Consider the following 17,167-nt stretch of genomic DNA (forward strand, 5'->3'; position numbering starts at 1 on the left):
TAACTAGGGCAGTGTGACCCTGCTCGCCCTGACCAAATAAGCAGTGTCCTTACCCCCGCTTACTTATCTACTTATCAAGCAGCATCACACTGCTCACTTTCATTTTGCATTTATTGAATTTGCCATCCAACCAAGTAAGTAGCATCCTTACATCTGCTTACTTACTTTTACTTATTAAGCAGAGTCCAACTGCTCACTTGTATTTCCCAACCCATTGAAATGAACATTCATCCAAATAAACAGTGTCCTTACCACCTCCACTTGCTTATGTTTACTTATCACTTGCATTTCCCAACTCACTGAAATGAACATCCAATACCAGAGGGGGAACAGAAGAGGGACAAACCTGCTCCTCTTATCCACCCACCAGCCTGACCAGGCTGTTCTCCCTCCTTCACACCAAAACTTCCAACAAAACTTTCTGAAACAAACCTAACCATACATTAAAAAGGGTAGAAGCCAAACATCATTCAGTGTACTCCATCCCCTCTGAACCAAACTGGATCCCTGTCATCCAAAGCAACCAGTTGCCTAAGCAGCTGAAATCAAACCAATAATCCCTCTCCAATGCCATAGTAATACCCATACCCTTGTAAAACCTCTGCAAATCAAACATATATTCACTTATCCTAACCACCAATGGCAACTCTGCAATTTTTCAAAGGTCATAACATGCCAAGTGTACCACCAAACAGGATATAATAATGCCCAAAATGAGATTTCCTTTTCAAATGATCATTTTAGTAATTCAACCATAACCACTGCCTAATATAAGACAAAAAACATTCGATGACCAATGCAGTATTTGCTAACCAATGCACTGCCCTCTTAATGAATTCATTACTCCATAACTCCAATACCCCCCAGATTGTAACCCAATGAAACTCCAATTACCAAAAACATCCCTGACAATAAAACTTATCTTGTCAATAGCCATAATCTGTCAGTCTTCACTCTACCAAATCTACCCCAACCCTAAAAACCTATGATGCACCGTCCCCAATTTAGTAAAACCACATAACCCTTTCACCTTAACCTGGGCCAACTGAACTGCCTTACTGTGTTCCCATACCTAAACACAATTTAACCAAATCTTGGAATGCTCTACCACGTATCTTCATATCAAAAGCTGCTCCAGAAACCTGTACCACATCCAGTCATTCTAATCCTACCTGAAGCACACCTCCTGCAACACCAGGAGCTTATACCACTGCCCTATTGTCCCAATGAAAATTAACCATTTTTCCACAACTTCTACTAAACCTTCAACATCAGACAGACTGAAACTAACTCCAGTCAATAACATCCTTCCTCCTAACATCTCTCCATCCTGTACACCCCCCCATCAAATGCCCTTCCATCCTGTCAGCCAACAAACCAAAACCACTCCCCAAAATATGCACAGTTCAAGAGCCCAACAAGCTCCATGACAGCCTTAAACTGATCTTGTACCGATACTGCACTCCTAGAATTTCTTTTTGATTTACCCCCCCCCCAAGTAAATCAGACAAACATGACCTGCATCCCCTAGCAACCATTGAACAATGCCTTGCTTGAAACAACATCCCCCTATCCCCCCCACACACCTAGTCTTAAATCCACCCATTGATACTAAATCCAACGGAGAATAGTGCTAAATTCCCACTATAGCACTGGCCTCTAAGCAACCTACCTGCATATCCTTGCCACAGAAAAACTCAGCTACCATTCTCACACAATGCAACCCAACTTCACAATGTTGTGACTTCACCCCACCTGTGGACAACTGCAAACTCCCCATAAACAATCCTCAAACCTGCTTCACCCTGGCCCTGACATACCTCATCATCACCTGTCCCCACACTACTCCCAAACTGCAGTCTGATGTGCTTTAATGAATAAAGTAGGATTAGCTGATTCACCCTGCCTTGATGTACCTCATCATTACTTCTCCACACACTACTCCAAAATTGCACTCTGATGTGCCTTAATGAATAAAGCAGGATTTCCAGTGACCTCATTGTGCACCACTCCAGTGGCAGGAGCATCCATCCCAGCAGAATCTATCAAATTTCAAATCCACATCCTTCAGGACATTGACTAATACCCACTCTGCGTGTCCTCATCTGCATTCACATCGCTCACTGCCCCAGTGGTGGACACATCCTCTGTGACAGCATGCCTCAACTGCTGCACCTGCTTTCCACATGACTTCCCCAATTATGTTCTTCACTTTCCCACCAGACTCCCCAAGCTCTGTGCATCTGCCATCTGCCAAAAGAAAAAACACAGTCAGTACTCTAACATTTCTGACATAGTGCACCCTGCCTGTTTCAAATTAATATACATTTTCAGAACTAATGAAGGCCATAACTCATAACCATTGTAATGATATATTAAGCCTAAATCACCATCTTCCACCAAATGCCACCAGTGTCAAGAGGGGTTAAGATAACAAAGACAAACTGAATCAATAACTTTTGCTCACTGTGTCATCTGCCATATTAGTTCCAATGAATGTGCACACTTCACTAAGTGAGGGATAAACCTACCCTCTGCTCCAAAAACATAACCATACCAATTATCAAACCTCTGGACAAGTCAATCAATAATGGGGCAGTAAGAGTACAATTTACGTTTCAAATATCACTCCTACAAACTTAAGAAAGTTGATAGAACAGGTTCTGCAGTGCCATACCAATGGGTTTCCCGCATCAGCATATATGTATTAAAAGTGTTCCTTGTAGCTACTTGTGGTGCTCACACTAGGAGCCTACAGCAACCTTCTTTTCTACTCCTACTATCTCCCTGTTAGCCGCCCACCGTCCCGTTTAAAGAAGCTCCCTCTATTTTATTCTTTTTCTTTTTACATATTTTATAAGTATGCCACTAGGTGGCATTACATATCCTCTCTCTTTATTAATACTGGGCGATATTGTAACTCCTAGTCCACTGCAAGCCTCAGGGATTGCAACAAGTTTCCTAGTGTGGTTTTCTTTTTACTAAAACGCCATATTAGAAACTGTTAAACTTCCCAGAACTAGATTGTTTTGACTTGATCTTACCTCCGTGCTGGACATTAGCTCTACATATTTGCCAGAGACTGTTTAACTGATTGTTTCTCATTTTTCTTCTTACTTCTTCTCGGCTCTACCTGCTCCGTTTGCCCTAAGGGCTCACTCCACTCCGCTACTCTCCCCCTAATTCCCACCTGTTCTCAACACCTCTACACTTATCCTTCTCGCAGCACTCCCACACACACAACACCTTATTAGGTTAAGTCCTACTCACCTACACATCACTGTTTACCCTACTCCACTAATCCAGTTACACCCCCTTCTCTGCTAAACTCTCCTGTTCCCTCTGTAACATTGCACTCTACCCTGTACTACTACCTTTCTTCACCTACCTTTCCTCCCTCTTATTCTCCCATACATCCCCACCACATACAATAATCTAACATCAATCATGCAAATAAAACCTTCACAGACTCTACCCACTATATTCCTACCTCTTTTTCTCTACTACCAACTCCACCTTACCAGTCTCCCCAATTTTCTTATTCTCCCCCTCTTCATACAACCTCTATATATCTCAAAAAATAATCACTCTTCACAACCTATATCTCTTCCCACGTGTACTTCAACAGTGATTCTCTCCTCTTTATCAGAACACTATTCCCTATTATTTGTAATCCAGTCACCATACTCCTCAACCCCGGCCCTATATTCTCTGCTACCCCACCCTCTAACTCCAAAGAATGTAAACACCTATCCTTCCTCCTTTCTCAGCTAATCTCCATCCTCCTTTCTCGTGACATACATCCAAACCCTGGTCCCTCAAACAACCAATCCTCCAGCCCAAATTTGCCTCCTCCACCCCTCCCCACAAATCTCTACTCTTTGCTACAATTACTGCCCAGAGCCTATGCAGTAAAATACCTGATTTCCATGCCTGGATCTCCCATAACAACCCTGACATTCTCTCTGTCTCTGAATCTTGACTAAAGCCTCATATAGAAGACATTGAAATAACCCCACCCAACTCTAGAATCATAAGACACAACAGATCTCAAAACAAAGGTGGTGGAGTAGCCCTACTCTTCTACTCTTCCTTAACAGTGACACTCTTTACTAAACCCATACCCCAATTTGCTACTGCTGAGCTAACCATGGCCCTCCTAAAAGTTAATAACTATAAAAGTATATGCATAGCTGCTCTTTACATACCACCAGGTAACAATATCCCTATCCTTGAAGACATCCTCTCATGGTTCACCTCTAACATAAATAATGAAACAATAATCCTAGATGACGTTAACATAAACTGGTCTTCCATACACTCACCTACACCTTCTCAGAGTATTAACCTATATAACTTCACACAGCTAATCAACACTCCGACTAGACTTAAAAAGAATAGAACTACAGGCAGTATTCTGGATTGGATATTAGTCTCCCACCTTAACATTATTTCTGACAGTGGTACCCTCTCCGACTCCCTCAGCGATCATCTTCCTGCCTTCGCACACTGTTCACCTTCCCCCCTCCATCTACAGAACAAATATATCTTAACCAATACCTTAAAAAATTTCAACCTTTAAACCTTTTCTGACTGTTTAAAACAGACGAACTGGAACCATCTAAAAACTCTTCCTCTGGATTATGCTCTCACTTACTTCAATACAATATTTACTAATCTACTTAACTGATTTACCCCCTCCAGAACTAAAAGGGTCAAATCCAAAACTGTCCTTTGGCTAACCCAAGAGAATAAAACCCTCATGCATCTCCCAGATAAATCATAAAAATACTACCAAAAATTCAAAACATCCAACTCCCTGTCCAAGTACAAGCAACTTCGAAATAAAGTTAAAAAACAGCCATCAACCAAAAATCCAACTATTTCAAACTCCAAAACAACCATAAATCAAACCCTAAAAAAGTTTGGAGCAGTATCTCCTCAGTCCTCTGTCCTGGCAAAAAAGATAACCCCTGCCCTGACCCCAACTCTCTAGATCTTGTCATAGCTACTCAGTTCAATTCCTTCTTCATTGACTCAATAGCCAAGCTTGCCTCATCCTTTCCTAATAATATATCAACTCAAACCTCATCAAATACCCCTAACCCTGTCCCCTCAACTTCCAAAGTTACTCATTTCCCTCATTTTACTCTGAAGCCTATTCCTACACATACCATAAAAAAACTCCTACTAAAATTAAAACCTTGTTCTAATGCCCCTGATAACATTCCATCTAACTTCCTCAAGCTAGCTGTCGATGACATAGCTGTACCCATCTGTATCCTAATAAATTGCTCCATCCAAGACTCCTATGTACCCCTCCTTTGGAAAAAAAGCATTCATCATTCCCCTCCACAAAGGGGATAGCAACTCTACAATCTCCAATTTCCACCCAATAGCTATCCTGTCCCCTATCTCTAAAATTCTCAAAAAATGTAGCCACCTACAACTCTTACCATACCTCTTAGATAATCAATTACTGACCCCCTACACAACATGGATTCAGACCTGGACACAGCAGTACTACTGCCTTTCTTTCCTTTCTCAAAATGATTAACTCCAATCATGATTCAGACAATATTATATCTACCATTCTTCTCGACTTATCTAAGGCCTTCGATACCATATCTCACAATCTCCTTCTGTCCAAGCTCTCTCATCTCAACCTTTCCTCATCTTCTATCAACTGGTTCACCAGTTACCTCTCATTTATTTTTATTTATTTATTGCCGTTGGTTTACCAGGATAGTCCATTGGGCCATGGGCCATAAAGAACCCGTTTTCAATGGAGTCCTGGGGAGAAAAGCTCCATAACAGAAGGTATTTTCAACATTTAACAGTAACAATATTAGTACAGAGAGTTATTAATATTGTGTAAACAGAAAAAATGTAGAACTCATCAAATTAGAATAGCAGTCATAACAGTTAATACAATAAGGAGAAACGTACTAGTAATAAAATAAATGTAACATAATACTGATCAGAGAACAAATATCATAGCTATAGAAGTAGAATATGGTATTGAGGATGAATTAAGTAGAGTTAGTTATGTGGGGTGGGAGCAAGAGCATTCCCACTGAGATGCTAGATGAAGGTGAAGAGACTTTTTGAAGGCAGAGTGGTTAGAGGTGGTGCGGATGAGTGGAGGTAGGGAGTTCCAGAGGCGAGCGAGGCTGAAGGAAAGAAGGTTTTTGCCTGGGGGATGTACATTTATTCCACTTTACAGCTTGTTCTCTCAGACAGAGAACAAGCTGTAAAGTGGAATAAATGTACTTCTACTTCCTCCACAATCCAGCAGGTGTTTCACAAGGCTCTATTCAATATTTCTACCAAGGCCTTCCATCAGAACATCCCAAATGCTAAACTCATCCAATATGCGGATGACTCTACCATCATCTGCTCTGCCGAATCTCTCCCTAAACTTATGAATATAACTCAAGACGCCTTCTCCTTCACTGAGTCTTGGATGCTGGACAACCACTGAGCTCTCAATGTATCTAAATCCAAAATTATGATATTTACTTCCGCCAGTCACACCAAAATTGACAAAACAACCGTCTCTATACTCAGCCATAACATGACCTCTATAGAAATAATTCCCTACACAAAGCTGCTTGGTGTCCTTATCAATGATCAATTAAAATTTGACACACATCTATAAACTAATATTAAGAAAACCCATCAAAAACTCAGAATGCTATACCAACACAGTTGCTACCTTACTCCCTCAACCAAACAACTCCTATCTATCACATACCTCATTCCCTCTCTCCTGTATGGAACCCCTCTCCTTACTAATCTTCAATCCACTCTAAAGTCAGATCTATCTTCCTGCTACAATAAAATATCTAAGTTTGCCACTGGATCCAAATCCTTCTCTCATCACTGCATCTCTCTCCACTCCCTCAATTCATTCCAACTCCCTAAATATCTGACATACATTCAACTTACAACAGCACATAAGCTCATTTTCAAACCCTCTAACTGTCCTTCCCTCTCCTCCACCCTAAAAATGCATCAGCCTCATAGAGTGCTCAGATCCAACAATCAAAATCTTCTTGAAGTTTACAAATCCACACGTACTCCAGGGCAACTGTTACTATCCTTCTCCCTTGATAAATTATGGAATTCACTTCCACCACACATTAGAACTACCCATAACCACTCCACCTTTAATGCCTTGTTCCACTCTCATCTCTCCACTCACTGGGAATGCTTCTGCTCTAATCCCACCTGATGCTTTACACCCCATCTATATCCCCTTTCACTTTTCCTATCTCAAATTCAACCTAAGACCTCCTCTTGCTCTGCATTCTTCACATCAATAAAAATTACCTCACGAGTTTATCAAACTCATTACTTCCCTCTCACTTGATATCTAAATACTTAGTAAGCATTGTTTAGGCCTCAAGCCATAAATGTTTCTATCTTTTCCTTTTCTATGTCATTTTTTTAAATACAGGTAGAATGTATATTTGAGTTAATTTTCATTTTTATGTCTTCACTTGCAAAGTGTATTATTTGTAATTTTGTTAATTTTGTTACTGTAAATACTGCATTGGAGCTTTTCTCCCTGGGCCTCCATTGAAAATGGGCTCATGTCAGCCCAATGGACTTTCCCAGTTAACCAACTGCAAAAAATAAATAAAATAAAAAAATGAATTTTCTGATGAGTATAAAGTCTGAAAATCTAATGTCTGTTATTATTTCTTAAATTTAGCCCTCAATGCTTTGTCAATGCTTGGCCAGAAAACCACAATTTTATATGAAATGGACTGAAAATGTAAGGCAAAATGTAAGCAGCCTACAAAATATGAAAAGTAGACAGGTATGCTCCTCACAACTGTAAAGATCCCTCTTCCCCCAGCTGCACATGCGTCAGAAACACCAAGCACAAGCCTGACCACAACCAGGAAAAAGAACCAATTATCAATAATAATTCACCCCTTTCACTAAAAGAGAGAATCCCCAGGAGAGAAAGAGGGTCTGAGCGAAATCCAAGTCCATCAGCAACACCCCGAACGATAGAGACAGCTGAGAGGTATACACCAGAAACCTCACACAAAAACCCATATGGCGGGAAACATTTCCCCCTTTCATCATCACTTCATTCTTCCAAACAAGTCTTGTACAAGACAAAAACATAGAGTGTGACAAAAGTTATTCACCCCCCCTTTTTTTTGTTTGTTTTTATTCATCCGCACAAATCCCCCACTCAACCATTAATGGTTAAAATGTCACCAGACATGAGCAGGGCAACAGTCCCAAGAGCACGTCTGCAACCCAGCACCACAGAAATAACCTTAGAAGTCAATCCCACACCCCTCAAGAATGAAACAAACTGCATGTCTAGCTGCCAATAGTCAACAGATCTGCCCTGACAGCTTCTCCCATGTGCCACTCTGCTCCACAAATGGCTCACAAAAGACGAGGACCAAACCTTGTGCTCAAGCACACTTGAGTGGTACAAAAGTCCAAAGTAGGGACAATCCTTAAACATTGCTCTTACAAACTGAAAAGCTTGATAAACAGGTTTTACATTAGCACGAACCCCTCAAACTGTATGAAAACTAAAACGCAAATGTCTGTCATTACTTTTCAACTTTAATCTTTAATGATTTGTCGCTAATATGCCATAAAACCACAATTTCATGCAAAATAGACCAAAATAAGAGATAAAATCCAGACATTCTTGGAAAATGTACATAGTTGAGAGCCCCCCCCCCACATCGTTCAGAAATCACAACTCCTGCTGCTTCCAACCCATACAGTTACAGCAGCAATATCAAGAAAGCGTGTCAACCCTCACCTCCCCCCATGACTGCTAGTGCCTCCGGCGCCTGCATAAGAAAAAATGCCATTCATGGGTAGCCCTCTGAGCAGCAGACCACCCATTCCTCTGTTCCGAGCCCAAGACAACCACCACAAGAAACAGAGCAAAACTGGAAGACCAAACGAAACAAAGGTGAGAATCGATACATTCGGCAACCAACAGCTAAGGCACATGACAATGCCTTAGGCTGCTAATGGCCACAAGCATTACTCTCAACCTCCAAACCCAAGAAACATGAACAAAGCCCAACACAATGGGGGACAAAGTTTCAAAAATAGGGTCATCCCTAACATTGCTGTTATCCATTAACAAAACTAATAGGATAGCAGGGCTTGTATCAGCATGCATCCTCTGGAAGTCAGGAAGTCTGAAACTCATGAATGCCACCCAGCAACCTCACTCTGAAGACAACAACATAACTTTCTCCCTTCTTTTTTCTCTTATTTCCATGTACCCGATCAACATTCGAGGAAAAATCCAGACACTCCACAAATTTTCCACAGCTGAGAGGCAAGGCTGTGAGCCAATGCCACAGAGAGATAACCAACAGAACCAAGGCCAATTTGAGAGCTGCAGAAATGTCCAGGTGAAGCCCTGATCCACAAACAAAGAAAGACACCAGGACCTAAACTATGATGCTGTCAATAGATAACTAGGATGGCCATGCATAAGCTACCAGATAGGTGATGGTCAAGGCATAGGACTACAGTGGATTTTGAAGAATTACAATGACAAATATGAATAGTTTTCCATTACAAATGACTGTATAATTGCAGACCACGTTCACCACATGCCTCCAGTTACAAGCCCAACCAGCTACTGACAATAACCATAAAGCTGCACTCGAAACCCTACCTCTGAATGCTGATTTAAAATATTGCTCATATAAACTCAGCAAGGATAATATATATATATATATATATATATATATATATATATATATATATATATATATAAGTAACTATTTATTCATTTTTGTCAGCTGGCATACAGCACTGATCCAGATGAATCTTTTTGTTTGTTTGTTTTATAACTCAGACAAGGTATTCCTTAACTACTGCTGGCCTCTTGCCATGACATTACAACACACTGCAGCCAAGCTTATTACCTACAATCTAATATCTTGGTAAGGAGTCATCAGTTTCACAACATATTTTGTACCAATAATGTGGATGAAATGATCCAGTGACTAAATTATACTGGTGCTGCTGCCCATAAAACATATAATCATAAATAACCTTCAAGATAACAGTTGAATGAATGCTGCAAAAGTGGAACCGGTTAAATGTAAAGCTGTACACCAAACATACTGAGCTGAACCCCAACCTTAATCCAGCAATGCCAATGAAGCTTCAAAACACAAGGCAAAGCAGCAAGGAACATTGAAAGCCAAGAGAACTATACCACACTACCCCCAATCCATAACAAACTTGTCCCCTCTGACCCAAGAAGTAATAAAATCACTCAGCTATGAAAAACCCTACCTCAACAAAACTCAAAGCTGTAGGCTCAGTCCATACCCTGGCCTCTACTGTAGTCCCAAAACTATTACTAAATCCCAAGTCTCAAGCTTATTCTCTTACCAAAACTTACCTGCTCAGCTGCACATACTACCACTCATCTCGGATGTAACCTGCTATTCCATGAAGTCTGATCTATCTATCTATATATATATATATATATATATATATATATATATATATATATATATATATATACATATATATATATATATATATATATATATATATATATATATATATATATTATTTATTTATTTATTTTAAATATTACTAGCCGAGTGAGATGTATTATGCAAAAACAGTGCAACAGTGAAAATAACTCACTGTGCATGTGCAGCATGCAACTTTTATTCACAGGCACCCTGAAAGCACCTATCATGAACTTGCGAATCCTCCTAGCAATGGAACAATCACTTTTACCAATGATAACAGATGTTCTTCAGCAAAACCACAGACACAGAAAATCATACCACTACCCCTTAAACAAAGCACAACAAGCATGGATGTTGAGGAAAAAAGGGAGTGGACACCCAAGTAAACAAGGGGCATAACCAAAACAGAGCCCTTTAACCACATTAACAATGAAACAAGGAAAACCACAGAACTGCAGACTAAAAAAACTTCACTAAAGATATTCAGAAAGCCCACAAAACAGTACTAACAATGAAAAACTCATGTATGAACCCATGTCCAGAAATAACAATTGCAAACCATGTGCATCCATAACCAATATTTGTTAACTGGGAAAGTCGACTGGGCCTGGAAAGAGCCCATTTTCAGTGGAGGCTCGGAGAGAAAACCTCCACAACAATACGTACAATTAGAAAGAAAATCACTTAGAAAAACAAGCTAGTACAATACAGTTACATTGCATGAGACTGGTAAATAGCAGCACAGGTGTATGAAGAAAAATACAATAATTAACATATAGTAAGAATCGTTGACATATAAAAATCATATAGTACAATTATATTGCAAGACTTTGTGTAATAGAGGAAACAGTGTTGAAATAAAACAAATAAAATCATTGATATGTACAAGTAAAGACAGACAATTTCTGAGAATCTGTTTTTGAATGCTATTTACATTGATGCACAGGGTGGATTCAAGTACACAAGAAAGTGATAAATTCCAGGAGAGTAACTGTGAGGAGATTAAGTGCAGAGTGAAAGATAGAGAGGGGTATAAGTGGGGAGGTTGAATAGGCCTGATGAAAGTGACAGGGAGAAGGATGGAGATTTATGTGAAAGATTAGAGGTATGGCACTGGGAGGTGAAGTCAAGAGTTGTGGTTGTGTGTTTGGGAACAGGGGCAATAGCCGTTTAGAAGATATATACAGTTTGAGGGAATTTTTAAAGGTGGTCAAGTTGCTAATTGCTCTAACTGATGGGGGAGGTTATATATCCATGAACCCCTTCCATTATACCTAAAATATTAAGCCCAGGCCTACCTGATCCAAAGTTACCCCTGGTCATCACTGGTCATCACGGACATAATCCTTGCAGTAGCAAGTTTATGCAAAATGTAATTCTTTACCCAGTTACACATTTATAAAACCCATAAAGCCCCTCCCTAAACTTACCTAATTTCCTCCCAATCATCCTACTTTCTCATTTAAATTAAATAAAGCAAACAATGTACCCTAAACAGCTGAAGGCAGTCCATAAGTAAAAATGAAAGAATGGGTAAAAACCTGAAACAACCACCACGATAAACAACACCTTTCTTTATTGAAGACAAAACATATAGGTAAAATCCTAGAGCTCTAGTAGATGATGAGTGCTTTTGGCTATTCAGCCTTCATCAGATCTAAGAAATGAGCTCTGTTCACTAGTTTAAAAACATGCTCCCATCCAATCAGACGCTTGCTATTCAATGACGTCCTGTTAAGTAAGTATAACACATCTTTTGGCATCTTAAAGCTGTAGCTCTTCAAACAGAAAGAAACTGTTTGAACTGTATAAACATGATCAAATAATTTTAGAGTGTCTATTTTTAAGTACAGGCTTCAGTGGCACTATATTATTTAAGTCAGTATGCCTATCGGCTCTAAGATTTATTATCCACTCAGTTTCTCATACTTCTGTGAGATTTTTAAGATCACCCCCATGAGGGTTAGGTACAATGAGATCCAAGACAATAAATGTGAAAGAATGTGTGGGAGACTATGCAACATGAGCAGCTAGTGCATTGTTAGTATCAACTTTGGTAATATCTCACAGATGTTGCATAATCCTGACCTTAAACAGCTGGTTAGTTTTACCTATATAGAAAGCTGCACGTTTCTTCCAGCTAGATAGATAAACTAAGTCTTGGGAAAGGCAAGTAGCATAACCATTAAGATGGAAATGTTGATCTGAGATAGGATGCAAAAAGCAATTGCTGGTATTGATAAAGGGGCACGCTTTACATTTGCCACATTTGTATGTGCCTTTCTTGGATGTCTGGGACCCAGTTCTTCTTGGAACTCCGTCTTTAAAACACAGCATCCTTTTTAAATTATTTTTATTCTTATAGACAAAGTGTGGTGTTACCCACACTATTTCTTTGATCTTGTCATTCTCTGCCAACACTGGCCAATACTTGCATATGGTATTACATACCAATCGAGAATCAGAGCTGTAAGTCAACATACATTTTAAGGTCTTATTGAAATCCGCAGTATCTCTCGAATGTCTATTAGCTTGCCTCATGACATCTTTTTTCTTAAATAGGGACGTCTATTCATATTCCTAATATTGTCTAGCTTATCTGCTTTCATAGCAGTTTCTTGTTCTGAATATCCCCTACCCTGTAAAAAGCCCTGTATCTGTTCAGTTTCTTGTATTAGATCACGGTCTCTTGTACAGAGCCTTGATGTTCTAACGATCTGATTTTCCAATATATTTTTAAAAATGTGATGAGGATGCATACTATTTCTGTGTAGGTAGTGGTTCTTCCAAGTCCCTTTACGATAGATGCAAGTGTTTATACCTAGGTCCACATCATAGGTAAGTTGATGATGTGATGAGGCAAGCTAATAGAAATTCGAGAGATACTGTGGATTTCAATAAGACCTTAAAATGTATGTTGACTTACAGCTCTGATTCTCAATTGGTATGTAATACCATACGCAAGTATTGGCCAGTGTTGACATAGAATGACAAGATCAAAGAAATAGTAGGGGAAACACCATGCTTTATCTATAAGAATAAAAATAATTTAAAAAGGATGCTGTGTTTTAAAGACAGAGTTCCAAGAAGAACTGGGTTCCAGACATCCAAGAAAGGCACATGCAGGTATGGCAAATGTAAGGCTTGCCCCTTTATCAATACCAGCAATTGCATTTTACATCCTATCTCAGATCAACATTTCCATCTTAATGGATATGCTACTTGTGTTTCCCGAGACTTAGTTTATCTAGCTAGCTCTAAGAAATGTGCATCTTTCTATGTAGGCAAAACTAACCAGCTGTTTAAGGTCAGGATTATGCAACATCTGCACGATATTACCAAAGTTGATACTAACAATGCACTAGCTGCTCATGTTGCACAGTGTCCCGCACACTCTTTTACCTTTATGGTCTTGGATCTCATTGTACTTAACCCTTGTGGGGGGTGACTTAAAAATCTCACAGAAGTACGAGAAACTGAGTGGATAATAAATCTTGGAGCCAATAGGCTTCCTGGCTTAAATAATATAGTGCCACTGAAGCCTGTACTTAAAAATAGATGCTCTAAAATTATTTGATCATGTTTATACTGTTCAAAACGTTTCTTTCTGTTTGAAGAGCTACAGCATTAAGATGCCAAAAGGTGTGTTATACTTACTTAACATGACGTCATTGAATAGCAAGCTTCTGATTGGATGGGAGCATGTTTTTAAACTAATGAACAGATCTGATGAAGGCTGAATAGCCAAAAGCACTCATCATCTACTAGATCTCTTGGATTTTATCTATATGTTTTGTCTTCAATAAAGGAAGGTGTTGTTTATCATGGTGGTTGTTCCAGGTTTTTAGCCATACTTTCTCATTTAACCCTTTCTTTTCCCCAATTAGCTTTCTTCCCCTACTGTCTTAGTACCTGTTACTACTTCTACCTAGACCCCAGCCTGAAGTTGTCCCTGGACAAATTGGTTTGTTACCAAACCTCACTAATTACATATATAAACAATTTATAAAAATAAGCACTTTTGTTATAATACCAGACTTCATCTGACAGAAAATGCAATTTAAATAGTAATACATTTAATCACATGATGCAGTTAAAGCCAAGTGACCCACATCACTTACTTAAGAACTCAGATACATCACTTTAAAAATGAACATTATAAAACCGTGTGTAGCAATTTAATTCCTAATATTTTAATGGAGGTATTTAATTTAATTTGCCTGCAAATATTTCAATATTCTATTTCATCTTCCCTACCGCATCCTGTAAAATAATAAAAAAGATGTTTTAGGCAGCCTCCCAATGTGGGCCTTGTTTAAGTTTGGATCCCTTGCGACATTTCTTAAGTGCTTCTTACTAGCTTCTGCACATCTTATTCAATATGCTATGTTTGGATGTTGATATTTTGATATTTATGTGCCTGTCTCTTGTCTTTGACCTAGGTGAAAATATGCATTAATATAAATAACATGCTGGAATGGAATTCCTACTTCTTCACTGGCAATAGTGGCACTGTTTGATATGATCTGAGAACTTTGAATAATTTCATGTTCATACAATACATTTCATAATGCTTTTAAACACATTTTAGAATATTAGATGTAACAATGATACCTTGTGAAGACTCCCAGATAAATAATAAACACACATATTTAAATTGACATTTAATATAAAAGTTCACAGTTTCTAATGATAAAAATGAATACATCATTGTCGTATAGCAGACCAATTGCACTTCACTTTGAAATTGTTAAAGCAGCAACAATTAATTGTAACATTTATCAAGATTTGATGTAACTTGAAAGACTTACTGGTAGGTTTTGTTGCAGAAACAGTGGTTTGTGCTACAATACAAATATTTGCAGAAATTAGTAAACTTAAGTAAGATTCGCTTGCAGCTTCACATTTGTTAATGCATACTTTTCATCTTACTACATCTGTTTCATAACCATAAATACAGCCTTCCTTTATTCTATAAGCTACTATTCATGTATACTTCTACATCTTTATTTTATTTTTACTCAAGTAATTTTATTTTTTTCAAAGATAATAGTAATAAACTTTTACATTTCAGGCAAAAATAAAATTATAATAAACTATTTACAAAGTGTACAATGGACTCAAAACCAAAAGGGATAAAAGGAAAAACAATCTGACATCAAAAACAAATAAAGAAAGTTACACATTGTTAGAGGAAATCTTACTTCCCCTCTACTTAAGTAGATGAAACTGTGTCTGATTTAAGTGTCTCAATAAGGAAGAGAAACTTCTGAATCTTTACATACTACAAAAAATGAATACAACATAAAGTAATTACCTAACAAATTAACTAACAAATAAATAAGTAAATAAAGCCAGGAGCTGAGCGACAGTGAGGAAGTCAAATGATGCAAAAATTAATTAAAATCTCCACTTTTAATACAAAAATATAAAACAAGATAAGCGCTTTCGCAAGTAGCTTCATCAGGTCCATACAAAAATCCAACTGTTAACTGCATGCTTATATACCTGCAGATGATGACTCATACTCATGGTTAATTAGCAAACAAGGTACTGCCCATCATTTTTAAAGATATAGATAATGTTTAAAATGATAGATAAAAAACAATATATAAAAGCTTCATAAAATGCATTGCTGAAAGATAAATAATGGCTAAGCATCAAATTACAAACATATTTATCAGAATATTATGACTAACTGAATTATATTAAGAAACACAAAACTATATATAAATTAAAAAGTAAATACATCTGTATATAATCAGTGTATAACAATTCATTTGACATTTCTACGTTGTTTTAGTTTTGGTCTTATAGAGGCTCTCTCATTCAGGCCAAAACCTTTGTCAGCCCTTAATGAAATAATCCATTGCATTTCCTTACTTTCTGTGTAGGTTCTGATATCACCTCCCCTTACATTAGGAGAAATAACTTCTAGCACCTTGAATAAAAAGTAATATTCATTGTTGTTTAATGTAATATGTTTGGCTAGAGCATTGTGCATTGTTTTTAAAAATATTATAAGAGGACAGGCTATCAGGGCCTCAAGATTAAACCCTACTAATGATGGCTTTGAAACTTCTGAAAAACAGATTGGTCAATAGGGGTTATACCCCAACTGAAATCAACTCCCATATGGATGATATATATGAACTGCGTTGCACTAGAGCAGCACCTTATTTTGGTCTTAAGGAATTTGATAATCCTTTAGGTAAATACTATAATAACCACAGTATTAGATTTTCAACACAATTTTCTTCTGACTACTTCAAAACCAAGGAAGTTATTAATAGGCATTGGGGTATCTTACATGTTGACAGTGATTTAAAATGGATCGTGGGTGAGACACCCACTTTCCTTTATAGGAATAAACATAATTTAAAAAGGATACTGTGTTACCCTAAAACTATAAAAAGTGATAATAAGGGTGGTTGTATGAAGCCATGTGGGCATTGTAATTTTTGCCCTTTTATTGACAGTAACACTCAGTTTTTTCAACCAGACTTACAGAAAGTATTTATGATACAAGCAGATGCAAACTGTATGACATCAGATGTGGTTTATTTGGCTACTTGTCAATCCTGCCCGTCATTCTATGTAGGCAAGACTAATCGCCCCTTAAGAGATAGGATGAGGGAGCATATCCATCATATGAAGAG

At 38.1% G+C, this 17,167-nt stretch overlaps 1 protein-coding gene across 1 annotated transcript in view; it reads right to left on the reverse strand.

Moving 5' to 3' along the window:
• The window catches only part of LOC122804004 (integumentary mucin C.1-like), a 191,268-nt gene that overhangs the window by 87,881 nt on the left and 86,220 nt on the right, over positions 1 to 17,167 (reverse strand). Inside the window, exon 7 of the mRNA XM_044073686.1 lies at positions 15,320 to 15,352. Within this exon, the coding sequence (XP_043929621.1) occupies positions 15,320 to 15,352 (33 nt within the window). The remainder of the gene's footprint in view (positions 1 to 15,319; positions 15,353 to 17,167) is intronic.

This window comes from Protopterus annectens, chromosome 6.part0 (genome assembly GCF_019279795.1).
Source record: "Protopterus annectens isolate FY-2018-M chromosome 6.part0, PAN1.0, whole genome shotgun sequence".
NCBI classification, from domain to species: domain Eukaryota; kingdom Metazoa; phylum Chordata; order Ceratodontiformes; family Protopteridae; genus Protopterus; species Protopterus annectens.